The sequence below is a fragment of the Carassius gibelio genome, chromosome B19 (assembly GCF_023724105.1).
Source record: "Carassius gibelio isolate Cgi1373 ecotype wild population from Czech Republic chromosome B19, carGib1.2-hapl.c, whole genome shotgun sequence".
NCBI classification, from domain to species: domain Eukaryota; kingdom Metazoa; phylum Chordata; class Actinopteri; order Cypriniformes; family Cyprinidae; genus Carassius; species Carassius gibelio.
The window spans coordinates 18,112,056-18,132,398 of record NC_068414.1 but is presented as its reverse complement, the minus strand read 5'-3'; the positions used below and the strand labels follow the sequence as shown (position 1 = coordinate 18,132,398).

At 35.9% G+C, this 20,343-nt stretch overlaps 1 protein-coding gene and 1 pseudogene across 2 annotated transcripts in view; one reads left to right on the top strand and one right to left on the bottom strand.

Moving 5' to 3' along the window:
* Positions 1–11,031, top strand: part of LOC127979315 (hippocalcin-like protein 1) — a 31,803-nt gene extending 20,772 nt beyond the window's left edge. For both annotated transcript variants that reach the window (XM_052584676.1, XM_052584677.1), the window contains exons 2-5: positions 3,235–3,382; positions 5,255–5,536; positions 8,098–8,203; positions 9,349–11,031. In XM_052584676.1, coding sequence (XP_052440636.1) covers positions 3,287–3,382; positions 5,255–5,536; positions 8,098–8,203; positions 9,349–9,446 — 582 coding nt within the window. In that variant the 5' untranslated portion in view covers positions 3,235–3,286 and the 3' untranslated portion in view covers positions 9,447–11,031. The remainder of the gene's footprint in view (positions 1–3,234; positions 3,383–5,254; positions 5,537–8,097; positions 8,204–9,348) is intronic.
* Positions 11,032–12,293: 1,262 nt separating this feature from the next.
* LOC127979611 (keratinocyte-associated protein 3-like) lies at positions 12,294–18,302 on the bottom strand (annotated as a pseudogene).
* Positions 18,303–20,343: the final 2,041 nt, after the last annotated feature.

Below are 20,343 nucleotides of genomic sequence, written 5' to 3'. Positions count from 1 at the left end.
TTATTGCTCAGAGGTTGCTTGTTCATAACACATGAAATCAGATATGATCCTATTTACTTTTTTCATGCTCTTGCCTGGTAATACAGTGAATTAATTATTAGTGTAATAATTAGGTAAATATTTTTTTTCTACATTAATAAATGCTGTCTTTTGAAAGGATTACTCAAAGAAACCTGAAAAAAGTATCAGAATTTCCATAAAAATGTTAAGCAGCACAACATTGATAGTAATAAGAAATGTTTCTTGAGCAGCAAATCAGCACATCAGAATGATTTATGTAGGATAATTTGGCACTGATTGCCATGGGAGACTTTGCAAAAACAGGAATTAATTCAATTGTAAAATATATAAATGAATTATTTAGAAAACCAATATATTGAATTGAACAGATATGTTGAACTTCACAATACTGATGTTTTTACTGTAGTTTTGAGCAAATAAATGCAGCCTTGGTGACCATAAGAGACTAAAAACTTAGCAAAATCTTACCGACCCCAAACTTTTAAATGGTAATAATTGAATTGAGAATAGCATAAAAGACAGATCTTGCTCAAATCTCTGACTTCTGAGAGCAGACTTGCTAAGTGCGATCTTGGCTAATCTAAGCGTAGTTTGAGAGCTTGCTGAAAACCAGAGGGAAGACTATTAGGGTGTTTTTTGTAAGAGAAAATGATAAGAAGCAGGATATTTGATCTCCTTTCTAATGAGAAACACAATATTTAAAAGATCTCACTGGTGATTTTCCCTTTGGGATTGGCCAAGGGACAGTTATGTGAGAAAATGTGAGTAGATGAAGTCATTGCATTCTTTATACATTGCCCTCATCTTCCTCCAGATGTCTTTTGTTCCAGTCTTCTTGGCTGATGCTAAGGGACATTTTTTAAGGCAGGCTCGGTTCAGCCTTCTTTTACAAAGTCTAATGAGTGTAGAGTGCTAAAACTAGTGAGACATGTCCCAGTGTGAGTGATGACATTCAGGCCCTGGGGAACGGCACTCCTTTCAGTATATCAGCAAGGTATCTGCTATGCAGAGAGAGAGAGACATGTCGCTTGACATTGCACTGATAGCCACTTTGAGTTTTTCAGGCACAGATGCAGATACAGTTACTTCGTGTAGTTTTCTGGTTCCTGTAGAAGGTAACATAGAACACAATTGCTATAGATATCCAGCAATTATCCAAAGGGCTGGTTAAGACACAAAATTAGACGGCATAATGGAAACAACATGCACAGAGCCATTTGCGTGTCTGCTGGTCAGTCCAACACCAACACTTGGCAGTGATGCTCTTTCATCACCATTGGGCCCGCCGCCAGTGTAAGCTGCTCCTGCTCTGCATTCTTGCCATTGTTGTTATTTTTTCTTTCCCATCAGCCCTCCCCACCCACACTCCCTCGTTGGCCTCGTTGTGATCCCTGTGCTAAATCATTTGCTGTAGCTTCAACCCTAAATGGTCTGTAAAAAGTCTGTAGATCAGCCTCAAGCTATGAGTATAAAGTGTTTGGGACATATAATCACAGGACTCAGCTGAGGTTAAAGACTCTGAACCTTGGAGCCCGATGAAGTGCATGAACTTGTAAATGTAGGATCACTATAAGTGCAATTAAGGCCATGCAATTCTGGGAAAATGTTTTGATTTTTCAGATAAAATTGCAATGGCAATTTCTTTCAAACATTGAACATCAAACTTTTTGGTGGAAAACTGCAGGGAGCCATTATAGCTTCTCTTTTGTCGACAACAGCCGGTTTGTAAGTGCTTCTCATTTCAAGTTTGGAACGATAAATAGTGCATGTTGCATTCCCAAATGCATGTTATAGGAATCCCAAATATAGAGCAGATGGAGTTTGTGTGGAACAGCATTTACTGTGACTTGAGCTGCTTCGAGAAACTGAAGACACTCATTAGCTGCTCGCGTGTAAATGAACACAGTGCTATGCTTCACCCTAAAATAAATTTAATTATATTGCAGTATTTGCGTCATATTGTCATTTCAGATTTATTGTGCAGCATTCATCTCAATGCAAAATAGTTAACTTTAATACATTTAGACTGACCTACAGGGATAATTCTGTGATCAAAATTCTATTACACATGCCGTTTCCAACCTGCTGACTTTCTTCTGTGAAACGTAATACAAGATATTTTGAAGAACTGCTTTTTGGGGCTGTTTTTATTGCAGACCTACTTATAGATACAACCGTAAAATGAAATATAAACTTTATCACTGTTGTTTCAGAAAACAATTACTTCTCTCTCAGATCATGCATCTGGAGAGCTAAAAAATAGTTTTAAATGAGGTTTTCTTCATCTGATCCCTCTCCGCTGGGGTTTATTTCTCCCTCAAGACTACATGCACTCAGCATGGGGTAGGAAAATCATCCGTAATCGTGCAAAAATTAGCGTCCCTGAAAGTGATACAGTTTGGAGGATGTTCTTTTTCTCAATGCTTATGTAAGGTTATTTAGCTTAAACTGAAACCGGGCTTTTGCCTCTATCACATACTTTCAGATCATCTTTCTTTATTGAGCTCATACTGCTCCCTGTGCATCTGAGATAAATGTGCCTAGTGCTCAGAGCTGGATTCTTTCATATATCTTGGAGAGTCTTGTTTGTGTGTAGTGATCCTCCTCCAGTGTTTTTACCACGGTGCTCTGAGCAGTCTCGGATCACTGCCCATCTTGCAGTTATTGTGGGCGGCTCTGTTATTAATTAGCACAGGTAGCTAACTGTGTTCTCAAAACATCATCAGAGAACGGCTGTTTTTCTGCCTCACATTTGGACCAATTAATCTGTACATTTCCTTTTGCAGCGTTACAGACGTTTATGTATTTTTATCAGAGCACTTTTTGTGCCCAGGAAGTGAGAATGAGTCAGCTCAGAAGGGTACTAATTCACTAATGGACATGTTCATACACACACATATACGAGCACACGTTCGCACACAAACACACTGTCTCTAATTATCCATGTAATGTCAGGGGAGATATTAGAGTTCACTGAGCCCTGATGGGTGTCACACCAGAACAAGAGAGTTCAAACACAAGTTGTTATGATTTGGAAAATGCCTGTGGTTTTTAATGAGTTGAAATTTCATGTTCATGATGCCGTGACGGCGTCTAATCACTTGACCCCTGGCCTCATAACTAAAACTCCTTCTTACCACTTGAACTTATACCCTAGTCTAAAATGTTTTCAGGTCTCACCTCATTGGGCCTTGTATAATTTTTTGCCGACAGGTCTGACCCAGGGGCCTCGGTGTTGTCACTGCGCACACAGATACGTATCATCATGGGAAAACAGAACAGCAAACTCAGGCCCGAGATGCTACAGGACCTGAGGGAGAACACAGAGTTCACTGACCACGAGCTGCAGGAGTGGTACAAGGTGGGAACATCTTGAGACACAAGTGCCCATACAAAGTATCTGGGTACTTAAGCAACACAAAATGTATTAATTTCATTGCATTAGCAAACAAAATATCAAACCAAGCATCAACAAAAAAAATTTCTCAGAGCTAATCATACTACTGAGACATTTTGCATTTACTTTTTTGGTTTTCATTGTGAACATGTTAACATTTAAAGTAAACATTTATGTATTTATTTATTTATGCTTGAAAATCTGCACTTGGTTTAATAGTGTGTTATCTAATGCAGTGACAAAAAAAAACATTTGCCAGTGTGGTAAGAATATTAAACTGATCTATTTTATTAATTTTTTTGACCCCTCTGGCACATATTATTTCTTGTTTTGTTCATAATCTCACTTAATTTTCTTATATTTTTTCAGATATTTTATATATCCCAAGTCATTTTGCTTTACAAGTATATGCGTCTTAATTAAAGGATATTTATATATATAATGGAAGCAATACAAAAATACTAAGTAGGAAAACCATATTTGCCTCTGGTCCAAACACTTTTTGGGGACCCTTACATGGAGGGTAAATTATTTGACTTATAAAGCTACAAATAAAGATACATTCATGCCCTCCACAATACTTTCACAAAAATGTTAATTTTAGGTGGACAAAACAGTTTGTCACTGGGACAGTAGCCTTAAAGGGGCAACTTTGAACCTTCTACCCCCCAAAATGGGCATATTGACACGTCCGAGTGGTATTATCTACCCGTAAGGTACTACAAAAAACATTTCATAGGTACATAAGATGCAAAGTTGTCCCTTCATGGGTACTTTAAGGGTACTGTCCCGGTGACAAACTACAGTATGTATCGGTAGCACTTTATTTTACAGTCCTGTTACTCATGTACAGTATAAACTATGTACGTATTATATTAATTACAATAACTAGTTAATAACTAGGTACTAATCCCTAAACCTAGTTACCTTAAATTACCAGTACTTTCTTAGGTAGGTACATTATAAGTACACTATAAGTACATGTTCACATACTGTAAAATAAAGTACAACTACTGTTTCTCTAGATACCATTTTGTGCACTCTTTTTTTTTTTTTCTTTGAGAATATAGGGCTATGTGTTCATTATACATAGACTATATGCATATTTGAACATAAACCCCCCCTCCCAAACATATGGTAAAATATAGCATTTAATGTATGTCTCTATTAGTGGTGGTCATGGGAAATGACTTACTTATCCTACCCTGGAGGGTGCCTCAGAGGAGACTTGAATGCCACTTGTACAAGGAGGTTAAGGGCCAATGTACAGTATGTCTGTATGTATATAAATGGAAATATGTATGTACTGTAAAAACCACAGTGGCCCTGGGACTGAAAAGAGCAAATCATAATATGCATTTAAGTGCTGTTGGAAATGACTGTAACATTTAGTTTGCATAGACTTTATGTACTGTTGATGTAGAATTTATGAGCTGACCAAATCACTTTCTGTAACAGCACAAGAATGATAAAGTACACAAACTATGTAATTACATTAGTGCTGAAAACAGCTCCTGTCTTTATTGGGAAGCAAAAAAGAAACAAATATGAAATTGTCTGGTGAGTCCATTTTAGTATTAAGAAATCAATTTAAAACACATCATGTTGTAATTTCTGCAAGCAGGAACATGAATGCAGCAATAGACCTTCACACAAACACTTAGCTAATCGTGAAAGTTGAAGACTTAAGTAGAAATTACAGCATCATCATGAGAAATTATTTATGAGTATGGGGGTTTTGGGATGTTTTGTATCTTACCTGAGATGTCATATTCTAATAAAGAAGCCTCTTAAAACATCCCACTGATGGCAATATATGTTGTTCACTCTTAACAGGGCTTCCTGAAAGACTGCCCCAGTGGGCATTTGAACGTGGAGGAATTTAAGAAGATCTATGCCAACTTCTTCCCATACGGTGATGCCTCTAAGTTTGCTGAGCACGTGTTTCGTACGTTTGACACCAACAACGATGGGACCATTGACTTCAGGGAGTTCATCATTGCTCTGAGTGTGACATCGCGGGGAAAACTGGAGCAGAAGCTGAAGTGGGCCTTCAGCATGTATGATCTGGACGGTAACGGTTACATCAGCCGCGATGAAATGCTGGAGATCGTGCAGGTCAGTGGCATTCTGGGATGCTTGGGCTAAAGTCTGCAGCTTAAATCTATTTATAACATAAAACAAATGTATGTATATTGCACCCATACACTATGATGATTTTGATAAACAAATATGATTTTTTAGACTTGTTGTTAGATGCTAAGGTTAGTGTGCTCAGTAATCTTCAACGTTTTGGTTAGATTGTCTATCAGCTTTGTCAAACTGATGTTTAGCTGGTTGGCCAGTTGACAAGCACCCAAACTACCAAAACAGCTTAACCAGATTGGGCAGGCTGGGAGACCAGCTAACAGCCTTAGGCTTTTTCAGTAGGGTGACCATTGAAACACTCCACAAATACACTGCAAAAAAGCCTGATCGGCATAGCCTGCTGGTTAGCAGAGCAGACGTTTAGTGATTATTTTCTACTATAACAGAACCTGAATGTGTGTAGGATTGATTTGCACACAGTTTCAACATCTCTGAAGCTTCTGGCAGATGTTCTGATAGACAGCAGTACACTGGTGACTATTTAAAAAGTTGCATGAGCCTGATTAGGCATAGTAAAGATAACTATAACATAACCTAAAATAACATTTAAAAAGTGAAAAAATATGTAACTACTGTATAAAGCACAGTGTGTGAAAATGAATGTAATTATTAAATACAATTAGAAAATGTAAAAAAAAAAATATATATATATATATATAGCAATATTTGCTAAATAGTTTATTTATCAATTTATTTTATTAATTTTCTATCTGTAAAGTCATAATTTTATATTATAATACTCTTCAATTACAACAGTTTAAAAAAATATAAAAATTTACTGTCCCTGTTTAACAGAAAATAATCACATATATATAGTGGTGGCCAAAATTAATAGAACACTAGTATTTACATTTTTAGTTTTTACTGTAGCTTTGCAGGTAGGTTTCTTGAAGCGTCTTGGAGAAGTTGCCACAGTTCTTCTGGATTTATTGTCTCAGTTTCTTCTTCACATCATTTCAGAGAGACTGAATCAGATCTCTATGTGGAGCACTGGCTGCTGTGCAAAAACAAAATCTCACTGGATTATTACAATTAAAGGCAAAATGAATGTTTGGAAATGTAAACTGATATTTCCTACTGACACTACAGCAAGAGACAGAAATAACTGATTTAAAACCATATTAGCTGCTGAAAATACTAGTGTTCTAATCATTTTGGCCACCACTGTAAAAACATGACATTTGACAGATATTTCCACCACTGAACTAGAAAATGTCCCTGGTTTCAATTTCAGAAATCTGCTCACCTTTTCTTTTAAGTTTTCATCAAGGATTTGTGATTTATAAAAGTCCATGCTTACTGAGCATACTAGTCTTATGGCGATCAATCTTGACTCAAAACATCCTCCTGTTCGCTGACTTCTGTACTGACTTTGTGTCCTTATAATGTCAGAATAAAGAAAAACACTTGCTTTTATCTCAAAAGCAATGAAATAATCAAAATACTTGAAAGAAACAGACTTGATTTTTAATTTATGTTGAGCATTTCTTTTTACCCACCCAATTTTTTACTTATTAACAGTGCAAGCATAGTCTTTTTTATGCTCCTCTTATTCAGCCTGCCTCAATATTTTCTACTTTGATGTTATGTGATCAGAATTAAGAGACAACTTTTATATATTTTAACTATTTCTTAGGTATAAAGTTTGTATACTGTGCATATTCTACAATGTCTGGTTCAAAAAACGTAGCCTTGTATTTTCACTAAATTACATTATATTACAATGCAGCATGCTGTGTAGTATTTAGAAAGCAGTGCGCTTCAGTTCTGCACACAGGCAGGCATTCTCCTTCTACACCAGCAGTCACTTCTAAGTGTAGGTACGGGAAAAGTCTGCATAACTTGCAGAAAGCACAGAGATGAGCAGCCTGACCCCTGGTGGAGAGATCAAACACGCTGTCCCAGATGATCACTCCTCTGTCAGCCTGTGCTGTGGGAGTACAGGAGCTATTAGCATGTGCTTAGCATGCTCAGTTGGTACCAGTCTCCCTCAGCTAGGTTTGACAAAGCTCCGTTCTGCACAATGCCCCTTGTCTAGAAAAGCCTGTGGGGAAGATCGCAGTTGGGAGAGGGCCGGAGCATCCATGTTGGCTCTCTTCTCTGTTGGATTAATGAGTTAAATATAACCGGGGTTTATCCCTGTGTGTGCAGAACGAGGAGATTATCCACAAGCTCATGGAGGTTACAGTTGGCTGGCACTCAGAGATTGCAGCGTGTTGCATATTTTATCACGGCGGCTGCTTTTAAAAGGTGGAGGGCTAAGCCAAGCAACAGCAGCCCAACTGTGAATCTCATTATCCCTCAAAAACATTACATAATTGATTGACTTCTCTGATTTAGTGGGCATGGCAGGTAAATGAGCTGAGAAGTTTCCCTGCTCTGGTTTGCTTTCTGCTTCATGGCTCGTGGTGAACCTCAGTGCAGGATGAAATACTAATGGAACAGAATATTGGATAAGCCGAACCTGTGAAGCCCAGATAAAGGTGGTCCACTGATACTTTAACCTGGTTCATTATTCATATCTTTAACAGGCCATTTATAAGATGGTGTCATCGGTGATGAAAATGCCTGAGGATGAATCCACACCAGAGAAGAGGACAGATAAGATATTCAGACAAATGGACCTGAACAATGATGGTAAGATGTGGACCAGTTCTTGGCTGTTTGATTTCATTTGGAAGTGAAATCACAAAATGGACTGGTGTGATTATTAAATAGCAAAAGTATGTGATTTCATGAAATAAATGTAATCTGCAGACATCAAGAGCATGTGTAGGCCTTATGAAAGGCAGTCTCAAGTAAATAAATCATATATATCAAGTAGCCTATGTTAATCATAAACCGCTATCTACTGTATATAAGTAAAAATAATATAAATACTGTTGTACAAAATACAGGTGTAAAAAAGGCTTTTTTGTAAGAAATATATATGGTGTGTGACACTGGTGTACAAAATACAAAATGAAAATGTCCACAAAATGTCCTCTCTATTAAAGGCTGCACAAATTGGAATAGCATACCAACAGTAATTAGAGAGAGCCCCACTTTTGTTTCATTTAAGAAACATCTTAAAAGATGGCAGAATAATAATCAAAAATGTAATCATTAAGTATGCAGGTAAAATTTGATAGGTAGTTTTATTTATATATTTATAATAAGCACTTTGGGATGTCTATGTGCAGGCATTTATGCATTTTAAATTAATATTACAATAAGTACAATAAAGTATAGGAACTTTTATTGTTTATTTAGGTATATATGTATATTTGTTGATATGTATATTGTCTGTTTGTTTTTTGTTTTTTATTTGTTTATGTCTGGGACTACGGATGGAAATTAGTATTGTGCTAAATCCGGCGTATTTACGTTCAACTTTGATTGTACGTTCATGAATATGCACTGTCCCATTTAAATTAATAAATTGAAATTGAAATTGAAAATAAAAATCAAGGAAATTCATTCAGCAAGTATGCATTCAATTTATCAGTTAAGTGACAGCAAGGACATTTCTAAACATTTCTAAACATGTTCCTTTGAACTAAATATTCATCAAAGAAAACCAATGTATCACCTTTTCCAAAAAACAATTAAAAAAATCTAATCTATCTATATCTCTAACAATACATTGACTGCTGCATGCTAAAATATTGACCAAAAAGACACTTTCAAGTTGAACTTGTATCATATTTCATTATATATATATAAAAACAAAAAGTCAGGTCTTGCAGTGTCCTTTCTCTCAACTTTGGTTCTCCCCACCTTTTTCTGTCTTCCCATTCTAGGCAAGCTGTCTTTGGAAGAGTTCATAAAAGGTGCCAAAAGTGATCCCTCCATTGTGCGGCTACTGCAGTGTGACCCCAGCAGCGCTTCGCAGTTTTGAGTCGCTCCAGACAAGCGGCGCTCAATGCATGAAAGCTCTTATATCTCATTCTACTTTGTGTTCCAGACAGAAGAGTTTTAAGAAAAAAAAAAACGTGCAACAATTTTACTTTCCGTTTTTCCCAGAAAGGACATGCGTACATCTGAAGAACAAAGACAACACCTGCCAGGACGTTCTCTGTCTGCTGCGTGTCATCCGTCCTTGTCTCTGCAGAAGCTGATGGAGTTCTCGACTCCAAAAATATAATAAAAAGCGGCTGATTGTGTACCAGGGTCCAGATTTTGGAAAGGAATGTTCCTTTTTAGGAATCGTGCATGCACTCTTGATCTTCACCACCCTTCTTGTGTTTAATATCTGTGCTGTTTTGTTTCTCTTTCCCGCTGTTTTGTGAGGGCACAGTTCCCCATCTACTTTTTATATTGACATTTAAGTGTATATACAGTATAAATACATATATAGAAACATGTTAGGACTACAAAGAAGAGCAGTTATAGATGTCTTTTTACTCACATGCATTTTACGGCAGTATTATGTAGCTTCAGGCAGTGTCCAAAACATCGCCTCCAATTGACCCAGTGGACTGATGGACTGAATGTTGGGATTTTTCTGCTCTGGCGCTCATGATCTTTAGTTTACAAAGAGAAGGCTGAGGATCCCATTCTTGAATTCTGTTCATTTAATTTTGTTGTTGTTGTAAATATGTGGTTTGCTTCCATACTTCCTTATTTATTTTTTTGCATTTTAATGGTGTTTATTTTACCAAGGGTGATTTTATTACTGTCGAACCGAAAATTGGTGATGTATTATGCCGTTTGGAGTAAGTTGTTAGTCATTCAAGGCTTTTCAATGCATTGTGGGACATTTTTGCATCAGGGGACACATTCCGTTGAATGGAAGACACTGGTAGCACATATTATTTGAAGCGTTTCATCTGTGTGCGTGCAGTTATGCGCGTTTGTATGTACGCAAGAGTGACTGTTTGCATGTCTTGGTGTATATGCATCTGTGCTAAATTTATAGTATTACTTTGTGTAGTTCAATACGATATCTTTGTATGCAAGTAAGTTTTTGAACCCCGATTTGAAGCAGCAAACTCGTGATACCTTTATCATGCATCATATGGTACTCAAAATCACAATCTTAGGTTTCCATCATCAACATAGACGGGAATGTACAATGCTATAAGTTATAATCATGACTCACCTTTAGATAAAGAGCTTGAATCCTGAAAGCGATCACTAAGGGCTTATTTCCACTCTTGAATGAACAGGTTGTAAGGAGAAGGCCACTGCTTTGGTTTTTCTTTTTGTTTTATGCAACGACGACTGACATTCCATGACCTGAATTCTCCAGGTGCTCCTGCTTTTGTAACATACAGTATTGCCATACATGCCCACTCTCAAAACATGTGTAGCTCTCTCACATTGCTGGCATCCATGCTACTTCCATATTTGTACCGAGACCATATTTGATGCTGCACCCTCTATGGCAACTTTCCTCTATTATGTTGCATGAAAACCTCATGCGAGGACAGAATGATTGTCCCCTTTTACTGACGTTGAAAAATATACTTCTGTGTTTAGAATGTCGCCTGAGAGTGATTCTTGTGCAACATTGTCCTGTACATACTGTTGACTCAATGTGGTGTCAGTAATTTATTGATCAACCTGGTCATTTGATCACAGTGTTCTACATTCAGAGTTGAATTAAGAACATTTGAATAGAATGTAAGGAACCTAAAATAATTCAATTGAATTTATATTGAAAGAAATCATATAATTTAAAACTTAAGACCCTGTGGTCTCATATAAGGATGTTACATATTAGAGAATTTCTTTGAGACTGTACATGCCACAGTTTTGGATTTTTAACTATGACCACTTGGTCTTAAAAAATTGGAACTTTGATAATATTTTGTAATTATCATTTAAATCTGTCTATTTTTTAATTATGTGTCATAAATCAAAATCTCAAGAAAATGTTATGTGGTTTCAAATCAGAATATGACCTTTTGTTCTGAAACAGGACACTGATTTCATACATGTCCTCATATGAGGATACCGGGACTAAAAGCATGTTTATTACGCATTTTGGGAGACATGTGAAAGAAATAATATTTCAATATTCTATGAAATATTACATATTATTATGAAAATATTGTCAATTATTACTCCCATTATTACACTTCTTTTTTCATTACGTTACCCCAAAAACACATGAATATGCAAATTTGATTTAGTTTATAGATACATTGTATATACTGAGAAAACCTTTTTAAGGTCATTTTACATACATTTTGCAGAAAGAAGATTGGTATATTTAATCATCTTCATATAAAGTTTGGTAAAAAAAAAAAAATAATTCTTGAAAACTAAAAATGCACTGGTGATTAAAAAAAAATCAATTGTTTGTCTTTTATTTTTGAAAGAAATAAATAAAGAAAGATAGATAGATAGATAGAATATATATATATATATATATATATATATATATATATATATATATATATATATTACAAATAGACATGACAATTAAAAAAAACAGATTAGAAAAAAAAAAACAAGTTTAAACAAGTAAGTTTTTTTTAGCTGCTTTTTAAAAATGTCCACTGAGTCCACAGATTTCAGAGGAAGAGCATTCCACATTGGGAGCAACTACTTTAAAGGCACAGTCTCCCTTTGTCTTCAATCTAGAACGTGGAACAACTAGCAGGGTCTGATTTGAGGATCTCAGATTCCTACTAGAGTTATAAGTTTTCAACGTCTCTTATATACAGCAGCATGTAGAAAAGCTTGTAAAAGTTTCAGGGATGAATTATTAAAACAAGTAAAAAGAGAGTTACAATAATCACATTCCATCTGTGGACACAACTGGCCTCAATTTTGCAATGTTTCTCAACTGATAAAAACAATTTCCAACCAAATAACTTACATGTTGATCAAGACTGAAGGCTTGTCGCATATGAACACCTAAATTACGAAGGGTAGATTTGACAGAATGGGATAAAAAGGACCAAGACTTTCCATCAGTTTTGGGAGAGCACCAGCAGGAGCCGAGATAAGTACTTCTGTTTCAGGATTTAACAGTAAGTAATTATTTGTCATCCAGATGTTAATAGAGTTTATACAATTTAAAAGAGTAGACAATTTTTTAATTCCATTAGGCTTAAAATAAATATACTGTATAGTTGAATGTCTCCTGCATAGCAATGATAGCTAATGTCTTCAAAATTACATATCAGTTGCCCCAGAGGCAGCAAATACAAAGCAAAAAACAGTGGGGCCAAAACGGAACCCTGGGGAACACCACAGGAAACGGGTGCTGTTGATGAGGTATAATTTTTAACTCTTACTGAAAAGGACCTGTCTGATAAGTATGATGTAATCAAAATCAGTGCTGTTTCAGAGATGCCAACCTGCTGTCTAAGCCTCTCAACTAATATACAGTGATCAACTGTCTCAAAAGCAGCATTGTTTCAGTTTTAGTTTCTGTTCAGTTTTTAGTTGTTTTTTTTTAGCTTTATTTCAATAAACAAAAACATTTGAAGTTTTAGTTAATGATAATAACGTGGTAGATAGATAGACAGACAGACAGACAGACAGACAGACAGACAGACAGACAGATAGATCATAATCAGATCCAGATACTGGACCTTTCCGGCACTGTGTGCAGTTGAATGGGGATGCAGAGGGGTGATATTGACAGGAGGACACGGAGCAGAGCGGTGGCCTTTGACGCTCTGGGGGTCTAATAATGGACCGCTTCCGTTCCTCATCTCCTTGGCAATGACAGGACTGGGGTGAGTAACGGGGCTCGGCTGATCTCGGGGTTTTCATCTGAAATGGAGCACAGTGATGCAGCTTTAGAGTACAGTATGACTGCAGTATGAGTCACCGAACACACCCTCTCTCACACACACAGGGCACCGTGAGTCAGTCCACACGTGTTAGTTAGTACTCTCTCAAGCATCTATTAGGAGGACCGCATGAGTTGTCAGATGTACAACTGAAGACTCACAGGATGAGTCCACCTACGCCAAAGCGCTGATTATTTTTATAAGTGCAAATCTTAGCTGCCTTGTTTGTCTTGAGCCATCTAGGACATACCAATCTGCTCTCATCTTGTAAATGTTGTTTGCGGAGGCACCAGGGCAGACCGAGGTAGGAGATGGAGAAGGAGAGAGAAAGCGAGAGAGAGAGAGAGAGAAATATAGAGAGCCTTAATTTATTGCATTTACTGAGTGCACTGCATACTGTAGGTGATCGTGACCAGTGCACTTTTTTGCTGTTTACAGTTTGTTCCAGAACAATTTTGCTTCTCAACCTTGCTGTAGCCTTCATTATACATTTTATTTGTTTGTTTTATAGAAGAGTATAACAAAAAATGCCAGGGGTATATATGAAAAAAGTATAAAAAATACATTGTAGCCTAGGCCTACATCTTGGTAACACTACAATAAGGTTCCTAACTACATTGGTTTACATAAACTAACAATGAAAAATACATCAGAAGCATTTCTTAATCCTTGTTAATGTTAACTTAGTAATATACAGTACATTATAAAAAAAAGCCTTTTTACATTTCCTGGGTTCTCAGAAGCTGAAGTCATCATTAGTTGATATAGGTAAGCAGAAATTAAAACTACTGTGTTTTATTATTATTTATTTATTATTTTGGCATTTTCATTTGCCCTATAAAATTAAAAGTGAATCTTGTTAGTTTTATACAAAAATTAATAATGATAAATAAATAAATAAAAAAACTGCTAGAATTATGATTGACTGTAAAAATGCCATCACAATGTGAAAATTATTTAATGGACACGAGCTAACATGAGCTAAAAATGAGTTAAATTTTTAAAATGAGTTGTATTTTTATGAACTAATGTTAAAAAAGAACAAATGAATAACAGATGTATTAAATATAATAATTAACATAATGAGCAAACATAATAATTATATAAATAAGTACTGGATTTTTATCACCATCCAGTGCTACACTACTGCTATACATCAGCATCTACAAAATTAACAACAATCTGTACAACAACAATACTGAACATTATACTCACCTATCATAACGTATTTTATTTTATTTATGTTTGTCACATTGATATCTGGTGTGGATTCAGCATCATCCAAAAGCAAAAGCGTACAGCAACCAGTGCCACTGAAATGGATTTATTTGCAGTTTTCCATTATACTTCCATAATTTACATAATGTCATAATAGTGGGGTAACTTTGAGACTTTTTTTGGGCTGATCATGTGATCTTGGCACCAATTAGGCCTCTGGTATGAATGTAGGTTACATTTTGAATATTCACATTACTATTATTTTCTCTATGAGAAAAACTTTTTAATGAGGAAGAAATTACTAAGTGCACTTTTAATGAGTAGAGACTCGCATTGTGAACAAAATGATCTGATTCAATGTGCTCTTTGAACAGCTTGAATAAAAACAGGGATTATGACAGAAGAAAATGTTATTTTATACAAATGTGCCCATTTTTTATTTTAAGTTAATGAGCACAATATGATGAAATCTAGTGGAAGAATATTGCATCAGAAAAGCTCCAGTTTAATACCGACAGCTCTGGCAATTCCAATAAACCCTAATTTAGCCATTACATATGTTAATATAGAAGTTTCGATATTTAGTCACAGTTTATAATCACACTCTCATACCAAACCATGGCGCATTAAATTAAGGGTCTTGAACCTTTTTTTAGGCTGACAACACCTTATTACACTAATATAACACTAACATTGATATAGACCTTAGTCAGGGCATAGTGCCATATTTAATTTTTTACAAGAATCAAACAACGCTATGGAGGGCAGAAGTAGAGTGCGTTTAATGGATTATTTTACAATAATTTACCAACATAGCAATTGTTCAACTGACAAAATAACTTTCCAAAGAAACTTTCAGTAGGCAAAAAAACCCATCAAATAATCATCACAGTTAAAAGAACTAAAGACTTTCATTTTTTCAAATATTTCAGTCTGTGTGCATTGAATTTATTTAATACAGGAGTTTCACAATTTGAGTTGAATTACTGAAAGAAATGAACTTTTCCAAGACATTCTAATTTATTGAGAATCACCTGTACATTGAAAATACCGATATTTAAATATACTGATAAATACTGTGTGAAATACCATATCAATTTATTTGCATACACTTTTATGATGTTACATGGCAGTTTGCACAGCTTTGAAAAATTTTATTATTTATTCACATTGTTGTTTAATACGTTTTAATGTGATAGGAAAAATTTGACATTTAGCTGAACTTTAGCTGGATTAAGGTTAATTAGTTCTACTGCAGGCCCCCTTGTTAAAGATCCCTGCATTTAATCATTTATAAACAATTACCAGTGAACCAGAAGCTTATTTGAAATATATCCTGCATATATTTTTTTCAATAGTCATACACTATTTTATTCAATAGTCATTTACTATTTTAAAAGGACAGTCGCTGGCGATGGTTAGGTAACTTCTGCCATCACTATAGCCGCATTAAGCGAGTAATCTCTTGTTTCCATGAATGATGGTCTTTACCAAGGACACCATCAATCCAATGACTGAAGCGGCAGCCACTTGAACAGCAACAACACTTGACACAAACAGTGGCCAGGTCTACTATAAAAGAGAACCGTTTTAGCAATATTAGCAAAGAACAATCAACTCAAGTGCCAGGCGAAGGATTTGTCCTCGCAGGCTTCTCTGTATCACAGGGGTTTTGTAAATTCTGAGCTGCGAAGGCACTTGCAAGCTCTCTGACAAGCCAGTGATCAAACGCTAGCGAGCTCGACACAAGTTCTGATGGATGAGAGAGGAAGCAGGTGTGTGCCACTGAGGCAGAAAGACGCAAGAGAGAGAAAAAACGTACGGAGAAAACTGACAGAGAACGCACAAACACATAAATCAATGACAGCACTTTCATGGGCTTGTTCACTTTGATTCTTGAAAGAAACCTTTTGAAGTTCCTCAGGTATTGGAGCAACCAAGGTGGACCAGCATATAAGATGAAATTTACATTTAATACAAATCCAGCTTTTATCTAAAGCACAGGTCTGTGCTATTAGAACATGATGCTTAAGAAAAAAGGGCTGAATTTCATGAAATACAAAATTATTTTCAGAGCATTTTCCCTTCAAATTTTCTACTGTATATCATAATTTGTCCAGAGTTATTTTGAAACTCTCATTGCTTTTAATAGTATGGATAAACATAACAATAGTTTTTTTCCGATTTATTCTTGGCCCAAAAATATTTGAATGCACATGTTAATAAAATAGCCTTAATTTGTAAATGTTAATTTCAAAACGAATTAATGCCATTTCTAAAAATAAATAAATAAATACAATAAAAAAACACACACACACAAAAACATGAAATGAAATGAAAACTGAAATTCTTAAAGAACACATAGCACAAGCATATACAATATTTCAAGTAATATTTCACAAAAAAAGTAATAGTCGTGAAAACCTGTTAACTGTAAGTTCCTGTACTATACATGATGAAAAACTGTAACTGACATTTCATGTAATTTTATGGTAAAATATATTTTTTGGAAGTGGAAAAATAATGTATAATTTACAGTGAAAAAAACGTAAATTGACATTCCCAGAATTCCCAAGGTTACATTTCACATTTGATGTTTTTTTTCCTTCTTCTTACTTTTTTCTAACATCTAATGTTGTCAAATAAATGTTTATTGCATTATTTCAGTATCCTGTGTTCTGTCATGATGCTGTTTAGTATTTGACTGAATGACACTGTGAACCTGTAGATGTTAGTATTTTCTTTCTCAGCTTGTGGAAAAGCTGTTTGTGATGAGCTTTGGTTCATCATGGACTCATCCTCACCTGCTTTTGGTGGTTATCGATGTATAACAAAGGTATCAAACATATTTCAGTATTTCAATAGGCTGGTATTTTAACATTACATTAGTTATTGAAATATGGTTTGTAAATGTAAATTTATGTTAAATCTGCTTCCATATTTTTTACAGTAAAATTCTGGCAACCACAGCTGCCCGTTTTTGGTGGGTTTTGTTGTTGTTGTTTGTTTGTTTTGTTTTTACTGTACATTTTACAGATGATTTTTTACAGTGAGGGTTTTTAATGATAAAAAGAATTTGGACACCTTCTGGTTGTCAAACATTAGTAGAAAATGTTCATTGTAGACAAATTACAGCTGTGGTTACTCTGTTATGTCAAATAAATCTTGCAGTATGCATGAGACAAAATGAAGAGTTCAGAAGCAAAAGCCTAAGTTCCATTTGAAATGTTCACTTTAATGGCAATGAAAAGAACCTATTCCTCGCCATATAAGTCAAATTACTGAAAACACATAGGAGCCTGATAAAATTGCTCATTTTAGAAGAAAATTTCAAACTGCACTTAAAGGCTTTTGCATCTGAACTCTTCAAATTTTCCTCGGGTTGATCAGCTAATTGCCCACTTTACATGAATATGTCGTGCCTCACCAGTAGGCCTGTTGCCAGGGCGATGACGTTCGAGATAGCGCTTTCCATGGCCGGTCCCCGCTGGAGGCTGAAGTGTCTCAGCACCACACCATGGACCAAAGCACCCAGCAGGAAGTTCACATGCCCTACTAACACCATACTAAGACCCATCTTCATTAGCCCCTTCTGCTCCTCCAGATTGCCACAACACACCCCTGAGGATGGAGAGAGAGAGCTCATGGGATACCAAATGGAGCCAAGAACTCTGTGCTGAATTTACTGTCAGTCTATGAATTTACAGCCTCTCAGCAACATAAACACTGAGTTAAGACTTGGAGAGAAGACAAGGGTCGTATTTTGACACGGCTGTGCTGACAAATGTTACAGATATTTTGCTGCTGTGCTCTGGAAAGGGCTGTGAAAGCTGAAGGAAAGATTAGAAGTGGTGCAGAGCGGTGTGGGTGGACATCATTTCACAGCAAACACAAAGGCTTTCGCTGATCCACTGAGGACAGGGTTTGGGCTGCAGGAGAGATGTCACCTCAGTTAATCATTACACACTCGGCACAGCAAACTCAACAGATAATGGTTAGACTTTTGGGAAAAGAAAAAAGTTTGCGGCAGTGCTGATGTGGGCGAAGCTACAGTTATCATCAATTTACAAAACAACAAAATATGATGTTCTATGTAATATGTCTTGCAGCCTGTTGTTTGTTTGGTACAACCATAAACAGTACTTCTATAAACCACATGCTTTTTATGACATATGAAACAGACTGTGTATGTATTTAAGAGACAAATGCATGTTGAGTACAACTACTTATGGCTTTGTCAGTATTACAAACACAACAAAAAATACCTTTCATTCTCAACACAGATTTAAATTCATTATAAGATTTATCATGGCTGTCTCAGTAACTCACCTGAATTCCCAATTTGAACAATTAAATTCCAGTCTAAGTCCTCAGTTATGTCATGGCACTTCTGAATATATTCCAGAAGAGAGGAGCTGTGCCTCCTGTCACTACTGTCCCGATCACACATGTGTTTGTGTACAGACTGAAGGAATGTGACTCGGATATTCCCTCAGAGGCTTGGCAGTCTTTAGGGCTGCTGAGTTTATACATAATTTGTCAATGATTAGTTTACCTGCTTTAATATTCTGAATAATATTCAAACAATTGGATTTGGCTTGCCTTAATGCAATTCATATTTGCACAGGATAATAAATTATGTAGACTCTCTCCACAAGAGGGACACAAACACAACAAAGGGTAGAAAAAAAAATGCATTGTGGAGAACACAATGTTTAAAATGAACTATATATATATATAGAGAGAGAGGGGTTTTTGACCGCATATTTAGTTGGTCAGGCTGGTCTTAGCTGCTCAGCTGGGGAGATCATCTTAACACAGCTTTGTCAGTCTGGAAGACCACCGTGATCAGCTTAAACCATCTCTGAATATGATGGAAGACCAGCTAAAACCAGACAACCATCTTAAGATTTCAGCAGGGTTTTCACAACACATTCAAAGAAGGCAAGAGTGAGAAAGTAACAACTTTTAGAAACAGTTGAAATCATTGTAATCTGTTAAGTGTAAAAAAAATAATTTCTTCATTTGTAAAGGACATGATGACACATAAAATGGCAATGTTTTGAGTAATTTGAATTTTATTTTGAAGGCGGGCCATGTATAAGGTATGTTAACTATATCACAGGCCTACGAAGCAGGTAAAGAAAGAGCACCTCAACCCCGTTTTGTAAAAGAATGAGTAGATACCATAGACTAGATACACATTTTACAGATCTCTCGGTGTCTGTCCTGTGTCGTAGAGTGTAGCGCCCTCTCTGTGTTAGAGGCGGTACTGCGGCTCTCTGTCCAAAAGGCACAAACTTTATTACCCTATACACCACTGTATTAATTGCATTAGATCAGAATGTCTACACGTATTTTTTTCTATATTTTTTTATTATTAAAAATATAAATATTGCTATTATTGGTTATTTAATATTTTGATGGATTTAGCATGTGCATAATTCAAAATTGTTACTGACTGATATTCATCATGAGTTTACACTACAGTACAATCTGCAGTGTTATACGTCACATCTGAAACAGTACAATAAATATCTTGTGGTGTACTTTGTACTAATATATGATACAGTGAACACTGTTTTAGATAAAATAACACAACATTGTAGTCACAAAGTGAGTTTTGTCTTTGGATCATACACAATAAAAAATACATCTCAAACAAAGCAAATTAATTTGAGCAAGGGAGGAAGTCCAGTTCAGTTCAAGAGATAGCCAGCAGCACTAATAAACTCAGAGGGAGGATGGTCAGCAGACTATAATATTATTGTCTCCTCCTGGATATTATCTAGATTTTCTTTGCATGCCAGAGTTGCTAGATGG